Below are 27,820 nucleotides of genomic sequence, written 5' to 3' on the forward strand. Positions count from 1 at the left end.
TTTAAACATATTTACCTAATATTCTTTTTAAAATTTTAACATATTTCTCAGTTTACTGTGGAATAAAGTAAGTACAGTGGTACCTCAGTTCACAAACTTAATTCTTTCCATGTTTCTGGGTGCAAACCAAATTGGATGAGAACTAAATCAGTTTCCTATAAGGTTAATACTGAATCGAACCATTGAGTTTGATTCAGTTCTCATCCAGTTCAGTTTGCAGCCATGAAGTTCGTGAACCAAGTACTACTGTACACTTTATGGCCTGGATGCTCTTAATCCTTTTTGGAAAAATACTGTCATTTCAGAATTACTAGTATTTAGATTACTTTTGTAACTTCAGCCAGTAGTAGCTTAACTCCCAAAGGGGATGTTTTTTGTTTTTTCATCCTCCCTAAGGCACACTAAAAAGGCTAACAAAATGTAAACAAAAATTTAGATATTTATTTGTAATTAGAACTTATCCTCAGATTAGATAAGGTTAATAATCCCTGTATTTCACTTGAGTTACTCTTGTGTTATCCTGGAGTCTGTGGTTTTCTGAGTAGCAGAGTGACACCGAAAAAGAGCTAATAAGATGAGAGCGTCAGGAATCAAGGCAAGACTCCAGGCTTTACAGTTGATACCACATCCATACTTACTATTAACACTTACTGCTGTCTGTCAGATTCATCATTGCTGTCAGTGAGGCCTGTGCTGGTAAAGATAACTTGCCCAGTTAGAGTTCAAAATGCATATGTTTGTTTCTTCTTTAGGTATCAGTTATATAATAACCAAGGAATGTTTTTTCCCTCTGTGAAAACTGACCCAGAGGTAAATATCCTCATATCCAAAAAATATGCAAGGTAAAAGACGACAAAAACAACATCAGTCATATCCCATGAACAAGTGACCATCTGTCACTTGGTTTGTGAAGTTTGGTTAGTCAGAGGTTTGTCAAGGAACTAGGTATCGCAGGGCTCTTGGAGAACAGAAATCTGCCTGGAACATGGGAGCTGAGTCTCTCAGATGAATCCTTTCTCGTCACCTCTGTTCGAAATGAAATTGAATACAGCCACCTTAGTACTTACAAAAAACTACTTAAAAGCTGAAATCAGTGGCAGAAACTACAAGGAGAAAGCTGAGCGGGTAAGCACAATGAGGTGCAGGCTCAGGCACTTACAGTCTTGGCTGGGCTTGAAACCGTGACCTGGCTGCGTAAAGCTGCAGGAATGTCCATTCATCGATTAAGCAAATATTTATTGAGTAACTGTATGCGCCAATCTTCATACTTCTTGCTGCTAATAGTCCTCTGAGTTTTCAGGTCATTTATTTTAAGGAGGAAAAAATACAGTTTGCTATTTTAAAACCCAAATACTTCAAGAGAACTGATTTTGATTGTTGGTATACTTTAGAAGTTGTTTGGGGAAGTGAAAGTGAAAAAATGACATTTTTCCTTAAGATAAAGCTGATAATGATTAATTACAAATAATAAAAATACAACATTCAATTATTATAATAGATACCTATTTCCAATAATTGGATGCTTTAACATAGGTCGCTAGTAGGAATTGTTAAAACCTTGTAAAGCTTCCTGTGCCTTCCTTTGTTAATCTATGACTCCAAATTGAGCTTTGGTCATTGTTGATTTGACCTTGGGAAGAAAATAGCCTCTCATTTTAAGGGAGGTGGCACTGTCAGTGAAACAAGTCAATCTCACCAAAATGTATTCTTCGACTTCTCCTGTTGCACAAAATGGGGGGATGTGGTTAATGAGAGTGCTAGTCAAGTTCGGAGACAGGAGCATAAGTTGTCAGCACATGCAGGATTTGTGGGCAGAGGGATCCTTCACCAAGATATGCTGCCCGGCCATGGGAGTGGGATACGAATAGAAGATTCATCCAGCTCTGTAGCAAATACTAAATACCGTGCTTGAATTAGCCAGGGTTAGTGTGACCTATTTAGCAAGGAAACTATAAATACCCTGTATTCTTTTGATCGCTTTTATGAGTCTTAGACTTTTTTCTGCCAAAAGAGTGGTTCTGACCATATTTCTGAGAAAACACTACAGTTGAGCGGCTCTAACCTTATTTAGCTTCAGCTACTCATCATTTCATTACAGGGGTAAAGACTTAAATTATTGGCTCCACGGAGGTAAAGCATGTTATTCCCACCATCTGAGTCTTGGACACAATAACGTATTTTTCATTTGTTTCCTTTCTAGTGAACTTTTAAAAAATGAGGTCATTCCCTTATAATTCTGGTTTTTCTATTTTTACTATCATTGATTTCACAGACATTTTCCTTTTCTGCCTCTTCTACCAGTTTACTTCAGTGTCCCCAGCAGTTCCTGAATTCTTGAAAACTCCTCCAAATGTGGATCAGCTTCCTACAAGGTCCACAGCTCCTGTCCTCCCCACGAACACTGTATCTTCAGCAAAGCCTAGCCCTACGCTGGTAAAGGTGGGTACCTGGGGGTACAGCATTGTGTGACATGACTTGTGACTGTCTAAGCCTGTGGACAAAGACAGGGATTTAAGTTGCCCAACCTGGCTCTTAGCCAGAACCCTTGACAATTAAACTGTGGAAAACTTGCTGGCCTGGAGCTTTTGTTTGAAATTGCCTCCTTCAGCACGTGACTTGTCATCCTGTAGTCCCCAAAAGAGTGTACAAAGTTTGGCCTGTATATAAAACTGCTGGGCTGTGTAGCAAGGCTTTCAGGAACCTTCCTGTCACCAGCGCACAGTTTACTGCCATTGGGCACTGGATGAAATGGGGGAACAGTAAGGTGTTGCTTCAGCACTGCACTTGAGGCCCGAAAACCTCACAAACAGCCATCTGTGTTGACAGCACCGTCCCAGACTTTGTGCACAGGATCAAACTCACTCATATTCCAGGACAAAATACATGACAGTTTAAAGGGTTTAGAGAAACAAGTATGTTTTTCGATTTAGTAGGTTTGGCCAGATGAGGCTTGGATTGTTCTCAGATAAGCTTCAGTTTGTGGCACTGTTCCCTATATTTTACTTGGTAAAAATAATTCAGAATAAATCCCAAGGAAGAAGAAAAGTTCTAAAAGATGGTATTTTGAAGTTCTTGAAACTGTATCTAAAACATAAATGAAATGGATGGAGAGTAAACTGAAGAACAGTCTAATGATTACACTTTATAGTCATTTCAGAGGTGACTTTTACTAAAACTAGCAGAGTACATAGCTTTAGAACTAAAAAAGGACGTAGAGAGTTAGATATCCTCTCACCACTGTTCAGAGATAGAGACTGAGGCCCAGAAAAGTTAAGAAGTGACAAGGCCAGGAAGCACCCCCCAACCCCCTGGCACCGTGTCCTGAGTTCTAGTCTAACCTTCTTGCAGCACTCTTCTAAAGCAAAGGTGATTCCTCCAGATTAGTGTGGTGCATATTCCTCTCCTGTGTCTGCCCACTAGAGCTGTCCTTGTCCTTGACCTTCCTAGAAAGAAGGCTGTCAATGTAACAGAGTTTGCATGGCTTCAGGACACATATCAGCCAATTTCACCATCTTCCATTGCTTAGCATTGGAGCCAGAAATTCCAGAGAGTGGGAGTGGCAGGCGGCAACTATGCCAGTAAAATCAGCTTTTCCCTCCTCTTCTAGCATCTCCAGGCATGCACCAGTAATGGCAAAAAGAACTTGCAAATGCCAACCTTCTGTTCTCCGCTGATACTGAAAACTCGCTCCCTGCCTCTCCCGTTTTCTAAATTTCTGCTGTTTCCTAGCATCTTTCATCGAGAAAGTCTTTGGTTCTAGAGAAAGGAATATTGTTTAACAATGTGAAATTCAGGGATAGAGTAGGGAATCCTAGGACTATGCCAAGATAAAAAAGAAGAGATGCACATCATGGAGCAGATAATTCTTTCAGCTTTTCCATAAGGAAAGCTATTTCCCATGCTCACTTACCAGAACAGACATGTGCAGGCCACTAGGTCACAGCAAGATTTAGCCTAAGGAGTGCTGACTTTTGAGTGTGTGTACCCTCCCACAATACATGCCTGCCTGATTGTGGCTGGGACTGTTGTTTCATCAGTGTGTAACAGTTATTCTCAAACCTCATTTTGAATATAAGTTATCACAACCCCTGTTTTAAAAAGACTAAAGTAAAATTTATTATTGATAATAAAATAAGCAAATGCCAATGGCCAGAAATATCATGGGATTTTGCAGGTATGCTTAAGCAAGAATGTTTCCCCTTGAGGGGCCGGGGATTTAGCTCAGTGGTTTCACCGCCTGCTGCACAAGCACAAGGACCCGAGTTCAATCCCCGGTCCCCCCCCCAAAAAAAAAGAATGTTTCCCATTAGTGAGATGTACTTAAAGTGCCTCATCATTACAGTGATTTCTAACCAACACATACATTTACCATTCTTTTATTCAAAATAACAGATATTTTGAGCACCTCCACAGTACCAGGCACTGTTCTGGGTAGTAGGAGTAGATGAAGCAACAAACAAAATACCATAAATTCCCACACTTGGGGTAAAAAGCATGATAGAGTGAAGAGTCATGTGATAATGGAGTTGCTGGGGAGTCAAGAGGAGGTGCTTTCTGTTTTAAATAGATCTGCATGTGTCACCTGACCACTTTTTGGGTGGAGATCCAGCAGGTGACGGTGCAAGCTATAAGGGTATCTATGGGAAGAAAACACATAAGCCAGGCTCAGCAGGGAGCTCCAGATTTGGACAGAAATGTGGAGTCTCTGAATATGGAAGACAATATGACCTGACCAGAGACGGCCAGTGATCAAAAGTAAGCCATACAGCCAGGACAAGCCAGGACCAGAGACTGTCAAGCCTGTGAGAAGTTAGGCGTGTTACTGCTACTGAGAAGAGAAACTGCTAGAAGGGTTTGGGCTGGTGTTAGAGACAGTAGCAGAGCAAAGGGAGAAGCACAGACCAGATAAAGGTGCCACTCACTGCAAGGGACAGTGGCAGCCGTGGTGTAGGGGATGGTGTTCAGAAGTGAACAGTAGCCAGAGTGGCTGGGTGCATTCTGAAGGAGAAGATTGCTGACCGGTTAGATGCACTACATGGAGGAGTCATCCTGAACCAGTTACTGTTTTGTTTCTAAGCAGTTAAAAAGTTGGAGTTGCGAACTTCTGTGACAGAAAGAAGCATACCTGCAATGTGAGATGCCCAAGAGACACCCACTGAGGATGCTCTAAAGGCAGCTGGGTGAAAGAGCCAGGCTCAGGAGAGGGCTCCAGAATTGGATAGAAATGCGGTAGTCATCACATATTCACAGGCTTGAATGCCACAAAATCCAGTAAAATTACCTACAGTCTCAGTGTAGCAAAAAAGCAGTACAGTGGACCCTTGACTTACAAACTCAATTCATTCTCGAGGGGTGGTTGTAACTCAAGTTGGTCAATGAAAGCTCAGGCTCCTCTACACAGCCCTCAAAGTCTCTCTCCTGTATACAGGCAGATCTCAGTGTCCTCAGACATTGGCACAGGGTTTCTCAATTAACTCCACACAGGAAAAGATGCTGTAATGTTCCTTCCAGAACTTTTTAAGGGTTAAATCTGTATCTGAGACATCTGGAAGCACAAGGGGCTGGTGTTCAGGTCATAACTTAAGACTTTGTAAGTTAAAACTAAAATTCGGTTTGTAACCCAAGTTGTTTGCATGTCAGGCCAGTTGTAACTCAAGGGTCCACTGTACAAGAATCGAGTCCTTAGGCACATCAGCATTTTGGGAAGATAAGAAGGACCAGCAAAGAAGCCTGGGGAAAAGCAGCTAATCTGGTAGAAGTATGGGACCTGGGAGCCAAGGGGAGGCCTTTCCAGGAGGGAGAGGTCATGTGTGTCATTGCTGCTGTGGATCTCTTAGGAGGAGTGCAGGAACTTCTTGCCAAAGCAATTGCTCTTGAATGGTAGAGGCAAAAACTTAGTTGGAGTGGGGAAAGAGAGAGAGCTAGAATTGGAGGTGGCGTCATAGAAAGCTTGTTTTGATGACCTCTATTGGAAAGGATCACGAGAAAAGAGTCTGTAGCTCAACTAAAATGTGGAGGTCAAGAAAGGATGTTGGTGAATTGATAGGGAGGACCCAGGAGAGGGGCAAAGGTTCCCAGAACAGTCACCATGTGTGGGCGAGAGAGCATGGCCTCAGGAGGGCAGCTGGACCGTAGTTCATCTGCAGCCACAGGAAGGAAAGCCACCCACAAACATTTGGGGAGGGGGGCGGCCAGAAGCTCAGCTCTGCACTCATTTATTTGTCCAGTGTTTAGGAGACAAGGTCATCAGTTGCTGTGAGCATAGGGTGAGGTACTAAGGGCTTGAGGAGAGAAGGAAAGATAGGAGGTGGTAGGAAAATAACAAATTAAAAAATGTAATAGGGGCCTGTGATTTAGCTCAATGGTGCTGTACCTGCCTGGGAAGCACAAGGTCCTGAGTTCAATTCCCAGTACAAAAAAAAAAAAAAAAAATGTAATAGGATGGCCAGGTGGGACTGATAAGCTCTTAAAGGTGGTGATCATGAATTTAAAGACAAACTTGTCTGCATGGTTTTGTTTTCCTGCAGCACCTTTAGTTATGTGAAAACAGGCATGGAGTAGACCAACAGGAGCAATCTACTCCCACCCCAGGGACATTTAGCAATGTCTGGAGACATTCCTGGTTGTTACAATGTGGGGGAAGGGTGTGGCCACTGGCACCTAGTGGCAGAAGGCCAGGATACTGCTGAATGTCCCACAGGGCACAGCACAGCTCCTGCAAATGTTTCCCACTTCAAAATGTCACTGAGAGCCCCTGTAGTGGAACCCTGAAGTAAACAGAACCAGCATATGGTCTTGCCAGGTCAGTTTGACAAAGGGTGGGCAGTGCATGTGAGTGGACCATGGAATATAATCAGGTAGAAGTGAAGTGAGGGTCAGTGTAAAGGTGGTAAGAGAAATGGGCTGTGCGTCTCAGTGGCATCAAGTAAGTGCCGAAAGTGGCATCCTAGGTGGGGTGATTTGGTGGTTGTCAGATTAGGATGCTAGGAATTGAGAAAATACAGTTCAGGAAATTATAAGATCTAGGTTGTAAGCATGGCAATGAGTGGCTAAGAGAGATGATGAGAAACTTAAGGAAATGGAGTCCAGGAACTGAGAGACCAAAATGTTGGAAGGATTGTGGATGTAGATTTAGTCACCATGAACAGTGACAATTGTTAGTGAAAGGAAGGAGTGGGCGGACAGTTGCAATACTCAGTAAATTTAGAACTGAAGGAAGATCAGGTCCTGTGGTCAAGTTGAGAGGAGAAATCCTCCCCAGTACACATTTACTCTTTACAAATCCTTATTTACAGATGTTCAGAAAATAAGATACTAGTTAAGTGAATTGTTATTCCAGTGGTGTGCTGGTAAACATTTAACAACTTGGTTGGGGTCAAAGGGCAAGTTACTGCCTTTGCCAGTTCCCATGGTGTAAATATTCCCACCGTGACCAATTTCCAGCTACCCATGTGACATCACTGAATGCAGAGCTGGGAAAAGATACACATAATCAGTTCTCGTGACTCAACTTACTGGCCCAGAAATTGTTGCACAATGCAGCCATAGAAAATCGTGTTGCACATCATTCTTGTATGATAAGGGAAGAATTCACAGCATACCACATGAAGAGGGAGAAAGACACATCTCTAATAAGCATATATGACATCATCCCAATTATGTTAAACGTGTGCATACAAAGAATGTACAATAGCTTATTTCTGTTCTACATGCTGTGGTGATTTGGGTTTTAGGGGTTTTTTTTGCAGTTGTCTAATTCCTTGGATATAAGCATCTATAACATAATTAGTAGCATGATTGAATGTCAGTAACTACATTTTATTTAATACTTCTCGTCTTTTTCATTAATTTGTATGTTACCCAAAGCAGCTTAAGAATAATTTCCTATGTTTTGTGCTGTATTTTCTGGATGGCTTTTTTTTCAGATGAAGTTATCTTATAATATGAGAGGCAGGCATCAGGTTTTCTTTTGGTATCGGGGATTGAACTCAGGACCTTGTGCTTGAGAGGCAGGCGTTGGAACAACTGAGCTAAATCCCCAGCCCGTCTTATAATATGAATACTGAAAAGTAGAAATGTAGAAAATTATCTGATAAGTTATGTGATTCACAGTCATAAGACAAGGGATGCATGGTGTCCAGTTTTAAAAGTAAAAATGTATTTTTTTAAAATGTTGAAACTCAACCTGATCAAGTGTTATTTCCTTGGAGACAGTTTTATAGTCTGCTTCATTCTCATTGGAAGCATTTTTTTCTGTTTTTTCCATGTTCTCAATAGATTTTTTTAAATACTACATAGTTAGTGAAATATACTTAATCTTTTCCCTATTGTATAGTGTGCAAACTCTTTTTCAGTAGGAGATATACATGTAAGCAATTAGTGTGTCCATATAGGAAACCAAAAGTAAATGTTTGTTGAATTTGAATAGATAATCTAGGCTGAGCATCTTGCTGTACCCCAAGGGAACAATGTAGCAGGAGATTTCTTGGTCAAAATAAGTACGCAAATGTGTTTATGGCTTTTTGAAATGTATTTAATATATTGGTTCCCAAAGTAGCTACATTAGTTTCTAGGGTAGACTGCTTTTTATTTTCAAATGAGAGGCACACAGAATCAGTTTCACAGAACAACATCTCTTAAAATACTTTTTTCCCTCTCAAACATAGCAAAGCCATCCTAAGAATCCGAATGACAAACACCGCAGCAAAAAGTGCAAAGATCCCAAACCCCGGGTAAAGAAGTTAAAGTACCACCAGTACATTCCACCGGATCAGAAAGGTGAGAAGAACGAGCCACAGATGGACTCCAACTACGCCCGCCTGCTCCAGCAGCAGCAGCTCTTCCTGCAGCTGCAGATCCTGAGCCAGCAGCAGCAACACTACAACTACCAGGCCATCCTGCCAGCACCGACCAAGTACGGGCGGGTCAATGCGTGTCTCAAGTGCCTTGTTCTGTGGTTTTTATGACTTACTCGGATGTGATCTGTCTGTACTCAGTGGTTACTTTCATTCTGTTGTTAACAAAGCTCCCCCCACAGTGTTTGAGGTCATGTAGTGAGGATGGCCTGCATTACTATCCGGCTTTTGTCCTCCAAAATAGGTTTTGAGCTTTTATAAGTTAGAAATGCCTTCTCACAATTACTCATTCAGGAAACATTTGCTTATTGTATACTCAAAATAATAATCGACTCTTTGAGAGACGCATGAATATGTACAAAGAAGAGAGATGAGCATATAAGCAGGAGTAGTCAAGGAGAACTGTGTGCAAATGGCAGGACATTTCCAGTAGAAGGCTTGGGAAGCCCAGAGATTGATAGGAGCCCTAGTGGGGAGGAAAGGTAAGCAGTACCTGTGCACTAGATGGTGAGAAAAACTGCCTGACTAGAAAATCCCATTGATTTTTTTTGGAAAGGAGAAGACAAAACTGATTAGAGCCAGTGTCTGCAGGGACTTGAAGTTGGGCAAAAGACTTTACTAAATGTAGTAGTCGGTGGCGTGTCTCAGAGGATGGTGGTGATATGGCAAGACTGAACTGCTAGAAAGAACAGCAGGATGCTAACAGTGAAGGACAGTTTGGAAATATATGAGGACAAAAGGACATTGATTAGGGGACAGAAGGTCTGGTACCCAATAACTGTGGAAAAGAGGTTTCCAGAGTTTGAGCTCAAACATGAGTGATCAGACGGAGTTCTGTCACTGAATTCATAGCAAGACGTCCATAGCTAATTTTAGTTATGTAAAGAAATTTCTGGAAACACGTCCCCAACATGCTCTTTTGGGAACTCAGATTCACAATGATCCTGTCCTTCCCTTTCTTCACTATCCAGGAGAAAGTAAGATCTGCATCTGACGCTAGAGAAGAAATCTTAGAAAAAGATGCCAGATGTCATTATAAGGAAAAGTTATTTTCTGATTAAACTGTTCAATTTATGGCCACATGATACATAGACACTACTTCTGTTTCCTACTGGTACTTAAAGCCCTCCTCCATTGGTATGCCATGTTTTCTAGATGAAGCAAAGGATATAAATGCACTAAAAAGCTTCTCTGTGAAGAAATATCTCCTCATATGTCAGCGATTATCCATTTTGTTGTCTTAAGATACAAATATCTTGAGGAAGATTAAACCTATAAGCAATTCAGACCTTATTGTGATCTGCTTATCTAAAATATCAGGGTATGGAGATGAAGAGAAATAATTTTGTAGCATGTTATTGTTTTAAGGGCAGGCAAGCCTGAGTGTGCTTTAAACATTGGAAGGAAACCAGGGAAGGCCACAGAGAGTTGGAACAGTGTCCAAGACAACTGCCACTACTTTATAGCTTCATCCAGGGCCTAGGCTACACCCCACACTGCTACCCTCCCTGGGTGCTGGACATCAATAATGAAGGAGCCACAGCAGGAACTGAGTCTCACAATTATTTATGACTTAGGATGCACCAACACATGCTTGACACTTAAGATCACCATCAGCCTCCGTCTGAGTCTAGGAAAACTGAGTATAACTGAAAATCCCACAGAAGGAATTAGGCTGTGTGGAGCCAGCTTTTTAGACAGGAAGGGTACGTAAGCTGAATTCCACCAGCCTTGTCTCCTGGAGGCTCTAGGACCCTCTCCTCCTCACTCACCTCCCCACTACAGGAACTGCCCACTCCACCCGTCCAGGGGGGAAAATTCAGAAACAGGGAGGAAAGAACACTTACTTTGTGTGTGAGTGTGTATTGCTTTACCACCTAAAGACTGAACATAAGCCTCTCTAGTTTCCAAATCATAAAAATCTAGACTTCGGCTTTCTAACACTGTTTATCTTTATTGAAATTCCATTACAAAAAACTGACTGCTGTAGTACCCATAGCAGTGGTAAAAAGCTCTATTATGTGGCCCTGTGGTACCGTGAAAGGAGTAAGCGACTGAGCTCTGGTTAAACCCTCCTTGACACACATGGAAATCTCAGAAATCCAGTCTCTCATCTGCACAGTGATCCCACCCACAGGCTCCCTTCTCCTTTTTCCTTCTCAATTTGGGTGAAAATGAATTATTTCTGGTATTGTGAAAGTTTAATTATAAACACTAAATCATAGTCACAAATATTGTAGAATCTCAACTAAAAGCATGAATAGGAGAATTAAATCACGTGTTCTCCAGGGGACAGTCACTCACAAGGGAGCAGAAGGTGATTCAGCACAGGGCCTATTACTCACATAAAACACAGGCAAACATACAGTGCATGAGAACATGAACATATGCAATATATCTGTGACATTAAACTGTGTGGGAAGGGCAATTCAGAAAAAATTTGTCTAGGAGTCTCCTTGGTTGGGGAGGGGTTCAATAATGAATGAAAAATAGGCTGAGAAACTGATTTAAAGAAAATGTTTTCGTAACTAATGTGAGATTTAAAGGTTGTATTTTTGAAAGGAGAATAATGATACATCCTTGCATCCAAACTTTGGAACACTTCATCTCCAAGATGCTAAAAACTTGCCTAAATTTTACTTACATTAAATACTTAAAGACCCAAAAAAATGAACATGAAAAGTTAACTGTCAAGGCACGGGGATTTAGCTCAGTGGTTCTGCCGCCTGCCTCGCAAGTGCAAGGTCCTGAGTTCAATCCCCGGTACCAAAAACAAACGAACAAACAAAAAATATCTATCACTTCCAATAAAGCCAGTATTAGCTTCAACTGCAAGCCTTCTAGAGCCTGGGAGAAAGCTCACCCAGCTGTGATTCTCACATAGGTATCAGCCATCAGGAAATGCCGTTGGCACCAGGAGCATCCCAGACGGAAGAAGTTGAGGGAGAGATCTGGCTTTGACATAGAAAAGAGCTTAATAAAATGAGTACACAGTACCTCACTTTAGAGCGTGACAGCTAATGCACCAAATGTACTTTTCAATTTGAGATGTAACTTACACCAAAGTCTTTAAATCATAAGTGAAAACTGATCCTATATTTACCAGCCAACAAAAAAATGGAATATCATCCCCCCGCCAAGTCCCCTCTCAGTGTCTGTCCTGATTTGTCCGCATACATCAGTGCAATTTGGTTTTTAACTTCAGATATGTGCAGCCTTACAATTCTGGCTTCTTATGATGAACATTGTAAGATCCATCCTCACTGATGCAAATAGCAATGGTTAATTTTCATTTCTAGTCAGTATTCCATGTCTAACTATATCCATCATGCTCTTGATGGACAGCTGAGTTTTCAGTTAGGGATATTATCAGTATTGCCATAAGTATTCTAATCTGTCTCTTTGATACATGTAGGTATGTTTTCCTGTCATGTCTACCTAGGAATGGAATTGCTGGGTCATAGGATGGGCACATTTTTTCTTCAGTACTATTATTCATCTCATGCGACTATACCAAATCACATCTCTGCCAGCAGTGACAAGAGTTCTGATTGCCCTAAGTATATTATAGCAAAAAAATAAGAACCAAGATATATCATGTAGCCAGGGATTTAGATCAGTGGTTCTGCCGCCTGCCTCTCAAGCGCAAGGACCAGAGTTCGATTCCCTGTATCAAAAAAAAAAAAAAAAAAAAAAAAAAGATGTATCATGTAAAGGTACAAATTCCTAATGATGAATGTCATCATATTGTACACCTAAAATGTACCAATATAAGCACAAGGACCCAAGTTCGATCCCCGGTACCAAAAAAACACAAAAAACAAAATAAAATGTACCAATAAATTTAATGAAAAAAATAAAGTATATTATAGCAGTTCTGCTAGATAGCAAGGTTATTTTGTGACATGCCTTTTCATTTTCCTCCTACCTAATGAGGTTAAGCACTAGTTTGCATATTTATTGACCATTTGGATATACTTTTTGTTATCCCCACCCCATTTTTCCATTATTTTTTTCTTTCTCTTAGTGATTGGTAAGAGTTTTATATCTTCTAGGTATGAGACCTTTTTCAGAATATGTATCACCAATACCTTATCCTCTTTTTGTGGCTTGACTTCTCACTGTCTTTAAGATGTCTTTTTTATTTAGTGTTATTTGGGTCCTGGTTAAGAAATTTTTGCCCATCCAAAGGCCATGAAGGTTTTATCCTAAGTGTTTTTTTTATCCTAAGTTTTCTATAAAAGATTTTCATAATTCACATTTTTGGGAATGATGTAAGATAGGACCATTTTTTCCCTGTATGAATATCCAGCGCCATTCATTGGAAGGAGCATCTTCTTTTCACTGGCAACATTACCTTCTGATAATTCAACAGCTATGCATACAGAGGTCTGCGCTTCAGGGCTCACGGTTTTCATTTCCCTATTATTCTGTCCTTGCATTAGCCCTGCACCGCTGTAATAACTGCATTTGTAACACACATTAATACTAGGGTGTGGCTCTTCCAGGCTGCTTTCCTTCTTCAAGGATGTCATGGCCATTTTTAGTCCTTTGCATTTTCACATAAAGCTTAGAATCACCTCTTAACTTCCCACCAAACAAAACCTTCAGGAATTTTATTAGAATCTAGCTTATCTCACATCTTTACAATATTGAGTCTTCCAGTGTATAATCATGGTCCTTCCTTCATAAGCTAAACTGTTGAGAAGCAATATCAAACCTAGAAATAATGTTATTATAAACTAATTTTCTTTTTCTTTTGAAGAAATGACAAAAATAACAACAGTGGAAATTCATCTTTGAACAATACCATGCCCAACACACCACGACAGAATACGTCTGCTCCTGTGAGAAAGCCGGGACCTCTGCCTTCTAGCTTGGATGACTTAAAGGTGATAATTCCAAGTAGAGATATTCGTCTATAAGTACCATAAAAATGTAAGCAAATAGCCAGGTTTGTCTATTAGATGTACATGGTTTTCAGTAGACATTCAAGTTTAGCAGCAGTGTGATACAGCCTTTATAGAGGTACTTTCTTTTTATGTCCATTCTTTATTTCAAAATGACCAGTAATGGCTCTCAGTTACTCTCATCTACTTTTATGCAGGCACCAGAGTAAAGGAAAGACCACATTCACTAGTTTTTATTACAGTGTACAGTAGTTAGTGATTGTCAGTCTCTTACTGTGTCTTACTTAGGGTAGCTATGTACATATAAGGAAAAAACATGCTATGCACAGGGCTCACTACTCTCAGCAGTTTCATGTATCCACCGGAGGTCTTGGTACATATCCCCTGTGGTTGGGGGCACCATTGTATACTGTCAATTTGCCAGAAAGTTATAAAACCAAGAGATCTGATCTGTCTGCACTTCCAGGTATCAGAACTGAAGACAGAACTGAAGTTGAGGGGTCTGCCAGTGTCAGGCACCAAACCGGACCTCATTGAACGCTTGAAACCCTACCAGGAGGTGAACAGCAGTGGCCTTGCTGCTGGCAATATTGTCACAGTGTCATCATCAGCAATTGTCACCAGTAACCCGGAAGTCACCATGGCATTGCCAGTCACAACACTTCACAATGTTGTGACTAGCTCAGTCCCCACTTTCAAGGCAGAAATGCCATCTGCTGTGCCTGGCAACGTAGCCCATGCCGAAAATCTTCATTCCCCTCTGCCAGTCTCACCGTCACCTTCTGAACAGTCTAGTCTCAGTACTGATGATACGACCATGGCAGACACCTTCACCGAGATTATGACCATGATGTCCCCCTCACGGTTCTTGTGTTCATCTCCCCTGAGAGTGGCAAATCACGAAGACAGCCTGAGCCCCACTAGTAGCACTCTGTCAAACCTGGAACTAGATGCTGCTGAGAAAGATCGCAAGCTTCAGGAGAAGGAGAAGCAGATCAAAGAGCTAAAGCGAAAACTGGAACAAGAGCAGAAGCTCGTGGAGGTTCTGAAGATGCAACTTGAAGTTGAAAAACGAGGGCAGCAGCAGCAGCGGCCACCAGAACCCCAGCCCAGCACCCCTGTTCATTCTGCCAGCACATCAAACCAGAAACATGGTAGCATTGGTTCCTCCGTCAAGGACGAGGCCTCACTGCCTGAATGCTCCAGCCCCCGGCAGCCTATCCAGGCACCGGGCCACTGTGTAGGCCAGCCCATCTCTACCAGTGCCCAGACCCTTGTTGCCAAAAAGGCCATAGTAATCAAACAAGAGCTCCCTGTGGCCCAGGCAGAACAGCAGAGTGTAGTCTCACAGTTTTATGTGAGCTCCCAAGGACAACCACCCACTGTTGTTGCTCCACCCCAGGCTTTGCTGACCACACAGACTGCTCAGCTGCTGCTCCCAGTGTCTATCCAAGGCTCCAGTGTCACATCAGTGCAACTCCCAGTAGGCAGCCTCAAGCTCCAGGTGGGAAGTGTGTCTCATAACTTTGCCTTATAGCCAGTGATAGAATCATCCCTGAACTTTTCCATAATTGCATCCACTATGGGCTTCAAAGTTGTAGGAAACGTGTGTTCATATGGAATGGATGTCCAAAAAATGAGCTAGGTGTGGTGGTACATACTTGTAATCCCAGCTACTTAAGAAGAAGCTAAGGCAAGATAATCACAACTTAGAGGCCAGAATGGGGAGTTTGGTGAGATCCTGTCTCAAAAATTTTAAAAAGGGCTGGAAACGTAGCTCAGTGGTAGAGCAGTTGCCCAGCATGTGCTAGGCCCTGAGTTCAAGGCCCAGTTCCCCTGACCAAAATAAACAGCTAGCACTGTATTTATATTTTAAAAAAAAAAAAAAAGCACAGGTGCTTTTGTATTTCTGTCATTCTTTCCCTTCATTGCAGTTTCAGATGTGTAGACACTTGAGACCAGTGCCATTATCATAATGATAATAGCTGCTGCTATTGAGCATTTTTTATGTGGAAGGCATAGCATCAAGAACTTGTGGCTTGCTTCACATCAACCTGCCTTCCCCAGAAAATCTAAGTTAATATAGCCCATTTCTGGACAAGGAAACTGAGACCTAAACTAGAAAGGTTTAGTAAGTTCCCCAAGGACAGAGGTGGCATTTAAACTCAGGTCTTCTTACTCCAGAGTTTTCTTTTAAGCCCATTCTTATATTGTGCCTCCTAAATTTAGTTTTATGTAGTTTTAGTTTTCATTATTATGAGACTACCTCAACTAAGGAAAACGTGACCACAGTTTTAAAAGTGAAAGTATTATTGAAAGATAAAACGCAAGAGATGAAATTCCCACTTGTCCACATAACCTGGTTATTCACCTTAACTTGTTCTTGTGTAGTGCAGTTACGGTAAGTTTTAACCAAATGTGGACCACTAAACAAGAATCCATTTGGACCAGTGTTTTTGAACCTGATTTTCCAAATACCTCTAACAGCTAAGAGCAATAGTCTCAGTCCTGGGATTAGGAGGCCATGGCCTAAAGCCCCTTGGCAAGTACAAAAAGCCTAACTCCCTTTTTTTGTAAAGTATCTGTGAAGTTGGAAGTCTGCTCTCTTATCTTTTAAAAAATATCTTTGGTCCAAGTTTCATATTAGAGTTGATGATGTAGTATTATAAATATATTGTGTCCTGGGCTTGTGTGTATCTCGCATGTTACTGGCTGTCCCCAGAGAATATACAGTACGTGATTCCTGGTTGCTATTAAATGTATTATAATACCTATTACATATAGTCACTATACATTCTTATTTCAGTTTTCTCTTTCCCTAAACTTTTCAGATGAAAATTTTAGCCATGTAAGGAATTGATGAGGTTGATCAGTAAGTATTAGGTACTGTTCTTTTAATAGGAGCACAAGTTCTGGTGTTCTTTTGCAGTAGGGTGACTATAGTAACAGTTATGTACTGTATATTTCAAAAAATAGAAGAAAGAATTTGTAATGTTTTCACTTAAAGTAGTAATAGGGGGGCTGGGAGTATAGTTCAAGGGTAGAGTGCTTGCCTAGCATGTGTGAGGCCCTGGGTTCCATTCCCAGCAGCCCATCTCCCTCGCCCCAAAAAAGTTTGAGGCTATAGATATATTTAACATGACTTAAATATTTTAGATTGTATGCATGTGTCAAAACAGCACATGGAACCCATTAATATTTTTAGTCTTACATTCTATATATCAGGTAAAATTTTAAATTTTTTAAAAAAGAATTGCTAAGGTTCAGACTTATACTGAAGTATGTATCTGTAAACACTGTCTTTTTTGTTGTTTTTTTTGGTACTGGGGATCAAACTCAGGACCTTGTGCTTGTGAGCCAGGCACAGTGCCACTTAGCTAAATCCCCTGCCCTGTCTTAATTCATTTTAGATATTATTCCCACATGACCAGCTCTTCTACACCTAACCTCTTGATTCCAGCTCTGCTTCTGACAATTACATTGATTTCTGTTTACCTTCTAGACTCCACCACAAGCAGGAATCCAGACTCAGCCTCAGATTGCAACTGCTACGCCAGTCCCAGCTGCAGCCTTGCCCTCAGGCCTGGCCCCCACTGCACCTCAGAAACAGGATGCTTTCCCACAGCATGTGGTCAGCCAGCCTCAGCAAGTCAGGAAGGTTGGTAATGCTCCTAAAGACAGATTAGAGCTGTCACCTGCTCACCCAGTCCCCAGGCATTTTCCCAAGAGCCTGTTTCTTGGGAAGCCCCTGTTGTCTCTTTTCCAAGATCTACCTGCCATAGAAAGAGCCAAGTTCAGATGCCATTTATTTGGAATTGAGAAGGAGCTCTTTGGTACTAAAGACTATTGAACTTAATAGTAAATCCTCTTTTCCAAGTACAGTGTTCAAAAGTATATTTTTAATCCTCATATACTGAATTTACTGAGTTTTAAAATAAATTTTCAATTAAATGTACTGTTCAATATCTCAAGTATCTTTTCTCAGGGCCGGGGATTTAGCTCAGTGATTCTGCCACCTGCCTTGCAAGCACAATGTCCTGAGTTCGATCCCCAGTACCAAAAAAAAAAAAAGAAAAGAAAAGATTTGAAAATGAAAAAGATACTTCCAACATTGCTGTCCCAAGTGAGATGTTTACGTCTGTGTATATTTGTGAGAGCTTGTGGTCAGGATCCAGAAGGCGATCATGGCAGTGTACCACCTCTGCCATCCTTGGCCTCCTGCAAAATGCACTTCCTCCAAGTGTTCCCTTAGACCCACCATCCTCCACATGATTTCCTGTCCCAAATTCTGACATTAAATAGCCCCTAAGTTAACAAAACTCCTTTTCATCCAGTAGATGGAGCTATGTGCACATCTCCTTGCCAGAAAAATCTTCAGGCCTCAAAAACAGGTGTTCCCATTTTAAGCCTTGAGAACTTGTGTGTCCCAGAGTTTTCATCTTAAACAGAAAAGAACCTAGTAATCAGGTGCACCTGTCTCTGTGCCTCAGGAGAGTCTGAACTGTCTGGGCAAAGACAGCAGCAATCACGTTGGCACATGTGCTCTCATTCCGAACTCCCTCTGCCCCTTAATAAATGCAGTGGGAAAGGAAACATAGTTGTATATTACAGTTTCAGAACAGCTCAGTTTAATAAATGTACTTTGAGTTAGGGACGAGAGAAAAACAACATAGACAGGAGAAGTAAGGGCTTAGTCACCAAGTCTCAAAATACTAGAATCAGGAATCACGACTTCCAGTTTAAAGAAAATAATTTTTTATGAAACGTAAGGAAATTCAACTTTATCAAATAGGAGCTCCTCCTCATCCATAGAGGTAGTACTGTTTGGAAGGATGTATACACACATATACTTCCATGCTTAGAAACATTTATGATAAAAATATAGGGGCTATCAATCTTGTAAAGTTGGTTTTGTTGTTTTATTTGTGACAGGGTCTTGCTATATAGTCCAGGCTGGCCTCAAACTCTTGGTAATCCTCCTGCCTCAGCCTCCTAAGTGCTAGGATTGCAAGCACGCACCACCACACCCAACAGTAACAGGAATTTATTAAATATTTTTATGAACAAACTAAGGTCTGTGAAACACGGTACTGTATCAGCAGTATGGCCATGTATTTATTTCAGAAGGCCCAAAAACTTTAGGCTCTTGATGGAGCTAAACAAAACATCCTAGCACTCCACAGGGAGAGAGTCTCACCTCTGCCTTATAGAACAGAAAGCAGCTCTTCAGATGGACAGATGAAGGTAAGAGAGCTGATAAATGTGGTGGGTACTGGGCCAGGGTGTGACGTCAGGAGCTAGGGGCGCTGGCAGAGTGCCGGTGGGATGGTGAGGACGGATTAGGTCAGCCCAGAGCAGAGTCCCAACTCTAAAGGTTTCTAGGAAGTGGGAAAAGTGGTTAGTCACCTGTTGGTACCATTCATCTGAGTATAAGAAAAACTGAAGCAAAACCAAGAACTGCTATTCCTCCAAGGCTGGGTACTGGGAGGAAAGGAGAAAGTTCAGTGTGGAACTTACTGAGTTTGACACCCAGGAGGATGATGTGGATATAGATGTGGCACTTGGGCACAGGCTGGAAGTAGAAGGGTGGGCTGGGGGGTTATTAGCTTATCCTAACTGTTAAAGCCACAAGAATAGAGGAGGTCATCTTAGTGAGGAATGTCTAGAATCCAGCTGTCATTTAAGAGGAAAATCATGAGCAAACACTCTTCCACAGTGCCATCTGCACGGCCACCAAAGACAGGAGCCACTTGTGCTCAAAATGTAGAGGTGGACAAGCCAAACCCAGCCCACCACCTGCTTTTGTAAATAGTTTACTGGCACACAGCCACACCCATTATTCCATATTATCTGTGCTGCAGAAGTGAGCACTTCCACAAGGGACTACATGGCCCACAAACCTTAAATCTAGTGCTGTTTGCCCCTTTACAGAATTTTGCTGAGCCCTGCTATAAAACATGGAGATGAGCAAAAGAACACATTGATGGATAAATGCTTATTCATTACAGGTTTTCACAAGCTCAGCACCAAATCCAGTTCTTCCATATCCAAGACAGTCTGCTCCAGCAGTGCAGCAGCCCTTTGTTGCCAAGACCTCCAACAGCGTTCTTCAGTCCAGAACCACCCCACTTCCCTCCCTGCAAAATGGAACCAACACTTCCAGCAAGGTACCACTGTGTCACCACAGTGCTCACTGGGGTGTGCCATCAACCTGGAGCAGAGCGCTTTTGGCTGGGAGGGACTGAGTACCAGTACTGATGGGGGATGTAGTTAAATACAGTGGTGGCACCTCATCAGGAGGAGCTCGGCTGTGGTTGTCGTACAAATGAGCCCTCCACACAGAGGGCCACCGGAGGTTAGCCACAGGTGCTTAAGGAAGCTGTTTGTGAGTTCCAAGCTTTAGCCCTTGTGGGAAGAACAGCAGAATTGAGTCTAGCCAGGCTGGAGCAGGTCCATGCCAAGAGCTAACACATGCTTCTCTTCTGTGTATGACAGCCTAGCTCATCCCCACCACCCCAGCAGTTTGTTGTCCAGCACTCTCTGTTTGGGACTTCAGTCACCAAGACGAAAGACCCACCCCGCTACGAGGAAGCCATCAAGCAGACACGCAGTGCACAGTCATCCCTTCCGGAGGTAAGTGAGGGCAGAGGCAGTGGTTCCTAAGGCTTATGTTTCATGTGTCCCTGCAAATTTTGACCAGTCCTATACTAACTCACTTGTCTAAAACTGACTTGCCTAAGTAGAAACACAAAGATAATAGCTAGGAGCTTCATATTTTAACTGGTTAACATTGAAATGTCACTTATTGTAAAGAATCCCAAACAGCTTTCCATAGCAGTATAACCTGTAATTACTGCTTATTCAGAAATTCAGGGTTTGGATTTTAACTTTTCCTTCAGGACAAGGAGTCAGTCATGCTAGGGGCAGATGTGATTGTTCCAGGGCACAAATTTTATTGCAGTCCCTCATTTCTAAAGCCACTATTTGTCAGGCCATCATCAAAGTGAACTGACCCTCCCCTCTGTCTGGCTGTCAGTGAAGTCTGCCCAGCCCTGAAGTCCACTTGATCTCACTTCATCTCTTGTAGTCCCTGAAGCCCAGCCCACACAGGTGACTGCATAGATTGGGTAGGAGCATTTTGGAGGTGACAGATCTACAGCTCTCCAGGTTTCACCACAATTAATGCTCACCAGTGACCATGGCCTCGGGCAAGGTGTTTACCCTTCCTCTAAGCTTTCTTTCTTTGTTTCACTGAGAAAACAGGAGTAGCTGCAGCAATCCCAACAGATGGGAGAGTTAAGAGTTCCTATTAATAAAAGTAAATGCCCAATAGTAGCAGTACTTGTCATCCATTCCCTAAACACTCCTCCTAGGCTCCCTGCCCCTCTGAAGTTCTCTTCAAATCTTCAGACTTAAACTTACATTTAAGAATGGACTCTAGCCTCATAGCACAGATGCTAACCATGACAGCAGGGCACTTAGTGGAGCTAAGACTGGGTATTATGGCAAACAGCAGGAACATCAGCCTGGTTGTGCCCCCAGCCCTGTTCCCCCAAGTCACCCATTGGGGCCACATGGTAACTACATGCAGTGGGTCATGCTACACCTAAGGAAGGTCAGGGCCAGGGGCTCAGCTTTTTCCAGCAAACAACAGACAAGCCAGCCCCTCAAGCAGGGCGTACACATAGGCACGTGGTGGTTGCCTAGACCTCCTCGGGAGCCTAAGTGTGCATCAGTAGAACTGGAAACTGGGACAGTGTGCATTTCGGTACCTTCACCAAGGATACGCGCTCAGGGCCATGGTTGGCTGCCTCTCTGAGGAAGCAGTTACCATTTATGCTTCTTAATATTTACTTAGTCCCAAGGGAAGACCGCTTTCCTAGTCACAAATATTTCCTTAGTTCCTGACTTCATAGGGACCCTTATCTGTGAGAGGAAAGCCAAATTTCAGAAAAAGGTTTAATCATCTGCAATAGAAATTGGCACAACTGGTGTTCCCCTGGTCCATCTATCTGTTCTGTACATAGGAGAGCAGGAATGAATTACCAAGCACTTAACTCGAGATTTTACAGAAATAAAAGACAGCATACATCCTGCCAAATCCAGTTCTCACACGTAGGTTCATTAGTACTTCGGCCTTGATTCAGATAAAAAAAGAATCTTCTTTAACACAACACAGCCAGTTGGAATCCCTCATATTTTCATGTTTATGAGGGAGACAAGTTTCGCATCAGTTTGTGGTTTTCAAATGAACACCTATCTGTACTACAGTAAGTCCCCAACTTACAAACATTCAAGTTGCAAGCTTTCACAGATATGAACAGACCTCGCATTACAAACATGCATAGATGTGAATAAATCACAGAAGTGGGTTACATGTCTGCTGGACATTGTCCCAGTGGTGCTACTGTGTGATCACTGTACAGTGGGACAGTGTACAGTAGTCCAGTGGTCAGTCAGAGCCCAGGATGTCCAGAAGCAAGAGGAAAAGCAGTGGTGATGTGGAGGGGACTGCTAGGAAGCACAAAGCAATAACCATGGAAACAAAAGTGACAATAATGGAGAGATTGGACCCAAGTGAAAAGATTGTAGACATCGCTCATCTGTATAACATGAATTGTTCAACCATTGGGACAATTCTAAAAAAACAAAGACAAGGTCATAAAACATGCGAAGTCCTCTGTGCCAATGAAGTCAACAATAATATCCAAAAAGTGTAGTACAGTGATAGACGAGACAGTGAAACTTCTCAGAGTGTGGATGCAGGATCAGAATCAGCGTTGAGGCCCACTCAGCTTAATCCTTATTCAAGAAAAAGCTAAAAGCCTGTTTGAAGACTTAAAAGAAAAAACGTGGTGAACAGGGTGCATCTTTTACTTAAGACTTTGTCAGACTTCTGAATGTTCTCCCGAACAGATCTTGTTTGTAAGTCGGGGACTTACTATACTTCTTCATGTGCCACTGTGTGCCCAACTCCAGGAATTCTGAGGTTTGTTTTTTAAATATATTCTCTCTGACTTCCAATTCTACTACTGGCTGAATAAGGCCATAATGGTTCATTCATTCATTGGTTCATCCCACAGATAACAGCTCAGAAAAGCAGCTATATGAAGGTAGTCAAGAGTGAATAGAAACATTCATTCTGGTGGGGAATCTACACTCACAGAGGGAAAGTAACGTGGCACAAGTTTGCTCTTTTTTCTGCTTTTACTCTGGGGTCAAATTAAGTGGCAGAGACACTGGTTGAAAAACTATCATCTTTATGGCCTAGAAGCTGCATAAATAGAAGCCCTAGTCATATTACAGTCAAATTATTGAAAGCATCAAGAGAAATGCAACGTATTACACACAGGACAAATAACTATTTGATTAATGTCAACTTTCCATCAAAAACCATAGAAACCAGAAAAGAATGTAACAGATTTAAAGTTCTTAGTAGGGAAAAGGTGAGAGGTTGTCACCCGGAAGAATGAAAGTCATTAGTTTCTCGTTAAAAAAAAAAAAAAAAAGAATGAAAGTAAACTCAAGATAATTTCAGATAAAGAACATTGTCTTGAGTTTATAATGTGAATAGATATAATACTTAATATTAATAGAAAATGAGAGAGGAGAGCAAATAAGTGGACCTATATGGTTATGAAGTCCCTATTTTTTAAGCAGTGGTACCTTAAGTAGCCTATGAAAACTTAGTATGTTTTGTATATGTACAATAACAGTGAAAAATACAACATAGTATAGCTTCAAAGAACAACAGAAAAATTAAGTTAGAATACCAAAAACAAGCCAGACCTGGTGTGGTATATGCCTGTAATCCCAGTACTTGGGAGCCTGGGCCAGAAAGATTGCTGCGTATTGAAGGCCATCCTGAACTACATAGTGAGACTGTGTCTCAAAAAAACAAAAAAGTAAAACTATAAATAAAAATACCAAAACCAAATTTTTGAGGACAGAAAAAAAGGCAACAAAGAACAGATGGGATAGTAGTAAATAAAATGATAGACCCAAATTTACCCATATCAGTAATTATAGTAAACACTAATGGAGTAAACAATCCTATGAAAATGCTTAAATTGTCAGAATGGGTAAAAAGCAGGCTCAGCTATATATTGTGTGATATTTTTAAAATGGGTCTGCAAAGCCTTTGACATTTTTCCCTGGGTTGGATTTAGTGACTCATGTCTAATGAACAGAAAAGGCAGAAGGGATGATGTCTGACTTCAAAGACTAGGTCATAAGAGGTGAGGCCGTGCTCTCCCTTGAGTTGCTGGCTCTGGAAAAGCCATGTGAACTCTCCAGCAGCCATGTGGAGAGGACCTGAGGCCTCTCATCAATAGGCAGCAGAGCTTGCCACCCTTTTAGGGGTGCTCTTCAACCAAATTTGAAGTTGACTTAGCCAAATCAACATCTGGACTGCACCCTCATGAGTACCGAAAGCCAGAACCACCCATCTAAGCCTTTTCTAAACTCCTGAAATGTTTCAGAGTAATCTTTAATGCAGCAATAGATAACTAAATCCATGTATTTGTAGGACTCATGCTTTAAATATAACGAGAGTTTGAAAGTAAATGGTTAGAAAAGATATACCATGCAAACAGTAAGCTTAAGAAATCTGCAGTTGGCAAAAGACTTAGACAGTTCACCAAGGAAAAAAAATGGATGGCGAATAAGCACATGAAAAAAACTTAAACCATCCTTAGTTATCAGGGAAATGCAAATTAAAACCACACTGTGATACCATTATATACTTCATGGAATATCTGAAATGTAAAAACTGATCATATGAGATGTAAGAGAGAACACAGAATAACTAGAAATCTCACACTACTGGTGGGAACATAAAATGGTACAAACTCGGGGCCAGGGATTTAGCTCAGTGGTTCCGCCACCTGCCTCACAAGCGCAAGGTCCCAAGTTAAAAAGAAAATGGTACAACCTCTTTGGAAGACAATTAAATCTTAATACACTGATTAAAAGAAGCCGTTCCCCCCACTACACCAAAAAAAGTACCCATTGCATAAATCCATTTTATATAACTAACCTGTAGTGAAAGAAAGAAGGTCAGTGAGGGGCTCTAGGAGGTGAGTATTATAAAAGAGCATAGGGAAACTTAAGGGGGGACAGATGTATTTATTATCTTAATTTGGGTGATGGTTTCATGGGAGTATACATGTCAAAACATTAAATTGGATAATTTACATTAAGTGCAGCTTATTATATGTCAGGTAAATCTCAAAGCTGAGAAAATATATATATATATATATACACATACTACATTGTGATTGTCTTTAGACAAAAAATTTTTACCAAACTGCAAGTGAATAAAGATACTTCTGAAATATTAGCAGCCTCTCAAAATTCAGCAATAAAAAATGAGGGAAGTGTAGGAGTCAGCTGAACTAATTTCTTATTCGGCTCTTAGTTGACCTAACCAGCTGTGACACTTCGGGTAAATGACCTAACTTCTCAATGACCTCAGTGTTTTCCAAATTATCAAATGTTAAATTATGAAGTCCCTTAGTGGCCCCAATTGCATGATCCTTCTGTGTTTGTATGAAAGACAGCTAACTTGTTTTCTCCTTTGCTGTAGATTTCCAATGCACACAGTCAGCAGATGGACGATCTCTTTGATATCCTCATAAAGAGTGGAGGTAGGTCACAGGTCACATCAGCCCTATAGAAAGTATCATTTTAACGCAAGTCCATGACAGGTCTGTTTGTTGTTCATTTGATTTTGTTTTCTGAGACATGAATTCACCACGTCGCTCAAACTCCTGGCCACCCTCTTAGCCTCCTGAGTGCTGGGAGGACAGGTGTGCGCCACCACGCTCAGCTCTGTGAGTTTCTCTCTAGAGCTCACGGCTTATCTTTAGGTATGGAGAAACATCTCATTCAAACAACTTACCATTGTTAAACTTGGCCCATTAAAATAACTGACTGTAAATGTAGGAAAACCCATTGATTCAGCGTCAAGCAGTAACATAATGTTAGATTTATCCATAGCTGTATCTCTAAAAAAAAGACCATCTTCAAGAACAAAGTAAAACCAGATTTGCCTGTCAGTCATTGTGAGATGAGAATATTCCAATCCAGCTTAAATTCTGTACTAACCCAGTTGGGCTCTCTTGCTGTAATAAAACTCAGAGGCAGTGCTAAAACGCTTTCTACATATGAAATTTTAGACTTGCAATACATGGTTTTACAAAGAAATATTAGCCACAAAGTATATCTCTGCCATAGCTTACATACCTTTAAAAAACAAGTATAAAATCAGTATTTCCAAGAATTGAAGTGCTAAGGTTTTAGCTCAGTGGTACAGAACTTGCCAGCATGTGTGAGGCTCTTGCTTCAGTCCTGAGCACCACCCTCACCTACACACACACTCACAGATCCAAGGCTATCATTTTAAGAACATTTAAATTACTCTGATGAAAGAAATTTTATTTGAATTTTTAGGTAGTGAGAGGGAAAGTTCTCCATTTGTGGCAGGTGTTTGATATTGAGGTTGATGTTTCAGAACATTTGGCATCACAGAAAATTCTTGATATTTGACTACAGACCTTCATGTGCAAATACTGTATTTTTTTTTTTTGCTAAGAACTCTATTCACTTTGAAAAATATTTTAAGCTCATATTATATCTAAACTGGACATTTTTCAAAGATATTCCATGCCCAGATTTTAGGATTTTTTTAAAAATTTGCTATATCTGCCAAAGACGACTTTAAATGATTAATAAGAAAATTTCATAGCCTAAACTTGGAAATTGAAATGTGATTAAGTCATGAAACAATTTTGATTTTCTCAAAGGGATGATTTTTCTTAGGACAAAGTATCCAGTAAGTGTATTACTTCATCTTATTGTATACTATTAGCAGTACTAAGAAATGAGATTTAGGGCTGAGGATTTAGCTCAGTGGTGCCGCCGCCTGCCTCCCAAGCACAAGGTCCTGAATTCAATCCCCAGAACCAAAAAAAAAAGAGAGATGACATTTAAATAGTTGATTGTAAGACTAGTTACTTAGATTACACTTAAAGCTTTCAAACAATTCTAGAGATTACAGATAAAGGTAACAAACTCCTAAAAACACATACAGTACACACAGTGACCAGTTCTTTATAGGAATCCTCTTTCAGGGCCAGGGATTCAGCTCAGTGGTGCCGCTGCCTGCCTCACAAGTGCAAGGTCCTGAGTTCTATCCCCAATACCCGCCCCCCAAAAGAAGGAATCCTCTTTCTCTCTTATTTAACCATCCAATCATTGAACCTTTAAGAGCTATCATTAATTCTTCCTAATGTGCCTATGTAAAAATGAAACCAGTCATATCCTCATAAAAGTGAACAGGCTAGGTTAATCAAATATATGTAGTTAAGTGAGCACTAGTGTCTATAGCAGATGGTCCATTAATTTGCCACTTGATCTGGCAAGGAATAACATAACTAGTGCTTATTAAGAATTCATTTGGGCCAGGGATGTAGCTCAGTGGCACCGTGCCTGCCTCGCAAATGCAAGGTCCTGAGTACCCCACCCCCAAAGAAAGAGTTTATATAAACTCAGAAAACCAAAAAAAGAAGCAAGCAGATGATTCACCTTATCTTATAAAGGTTAAAGGAGCCTTAATTAGCTTTAATTCAGATATTAAATAAGATGAGTTATATCTTCCCAGAACATTATACAGAATGTGTATGGCTAAATTGGGGACACAGTTCAACTATAATGATTTTTTAAAAAAGAAAAGAGGATTAGCTTTTTCATAATATCAAAAATATACTTGTTCCATAAAACACCTTTGAGAAGTTGGGTGAGCGGGCAACCCACTTTCCAGTCCCCCTTCTGTCTCTCTGAGACAGAAGCTTTCTTTCTCTGAATAAATTTTTCCTACTCTTAAAAAAAGAATATACTTTATGTCTGTGCCCGAACTCAGGATATAACTCAGGATATACTGTTCACTTTAAGGGTCTGATGCTGCTGCCATAGCCAATTCAGGAGCCCTACCTTAAAGCCTTACATGACTGAGCATAAGGACCCAAGGACTAAGTCCAAAACCATTGATCCCAA

The 27,820-nt window shown here is 41.1% G+C and overlaps 1 protein-coding gene across 10 annotated transcripts in view; it reads left to right on the forward strand.

The window, feature by feature from the left end:
* The window catches only part of Mrtfb (myocardin related transcription factor B), a 191,086-nt gene that overhangs the window by 157,341 nt on the left and 5,925 nt on the right, over positions 1-27,820 (forward strand). For 9 of the 10 annotated variants that reach the window (XM_087209142.1, XM_087209145.1, XM_004855843.4 and 6 more), the window contains 8 exons: positions 2,302-2,439; positions 8,667-8,914; positions 13,621-13,747; positions 14,232-15,269; positions 17,268-17,423; positions 19,774-19,932; positions 20,261-20,398; positions 25,353-25,413. In XM_087209142.1, coding sequence (XP_087065268.1) covers positions 2,302-2,439; positions 8,667-8,914; positions 13,621-13,747; positions 14,232-15,269; positions 17,268-17,423; positions 19,774-19,932; positions 20,261-20,398; positions 25,353-25,413 — 2,065 coding nt within the window. The remainder of the gene's footprint in view (positions 1-2,301; positions 2,440-8,666; positions 8,915-13,620; positions 13,748-14,231; positions 15,270-17,267; positions 17,424-19,773; positions 19,933-20,260; positions 20,399-25,352; positions 25,414-27,820) is intronic. The other variant, XM_013076393.3, reaches the window with a different exon arrangement.

This window comes from Heterocephalus glaber, unplaced genomic scaffold (assembly GCF_053883595.1).
Source record: "Heterocephalus glaber isolate CG9 unplaced genomic scaffold, H.glaber_assembly_v1.0 deba00000943, whole genome shotgun sequence".
Taxonomy (NCBI): Eukaryota; Metazoa; Chordata; class Mammalia; order Rodentia; family Bathyergidae; genus Heterocephalus; species Heterocephalus glaber.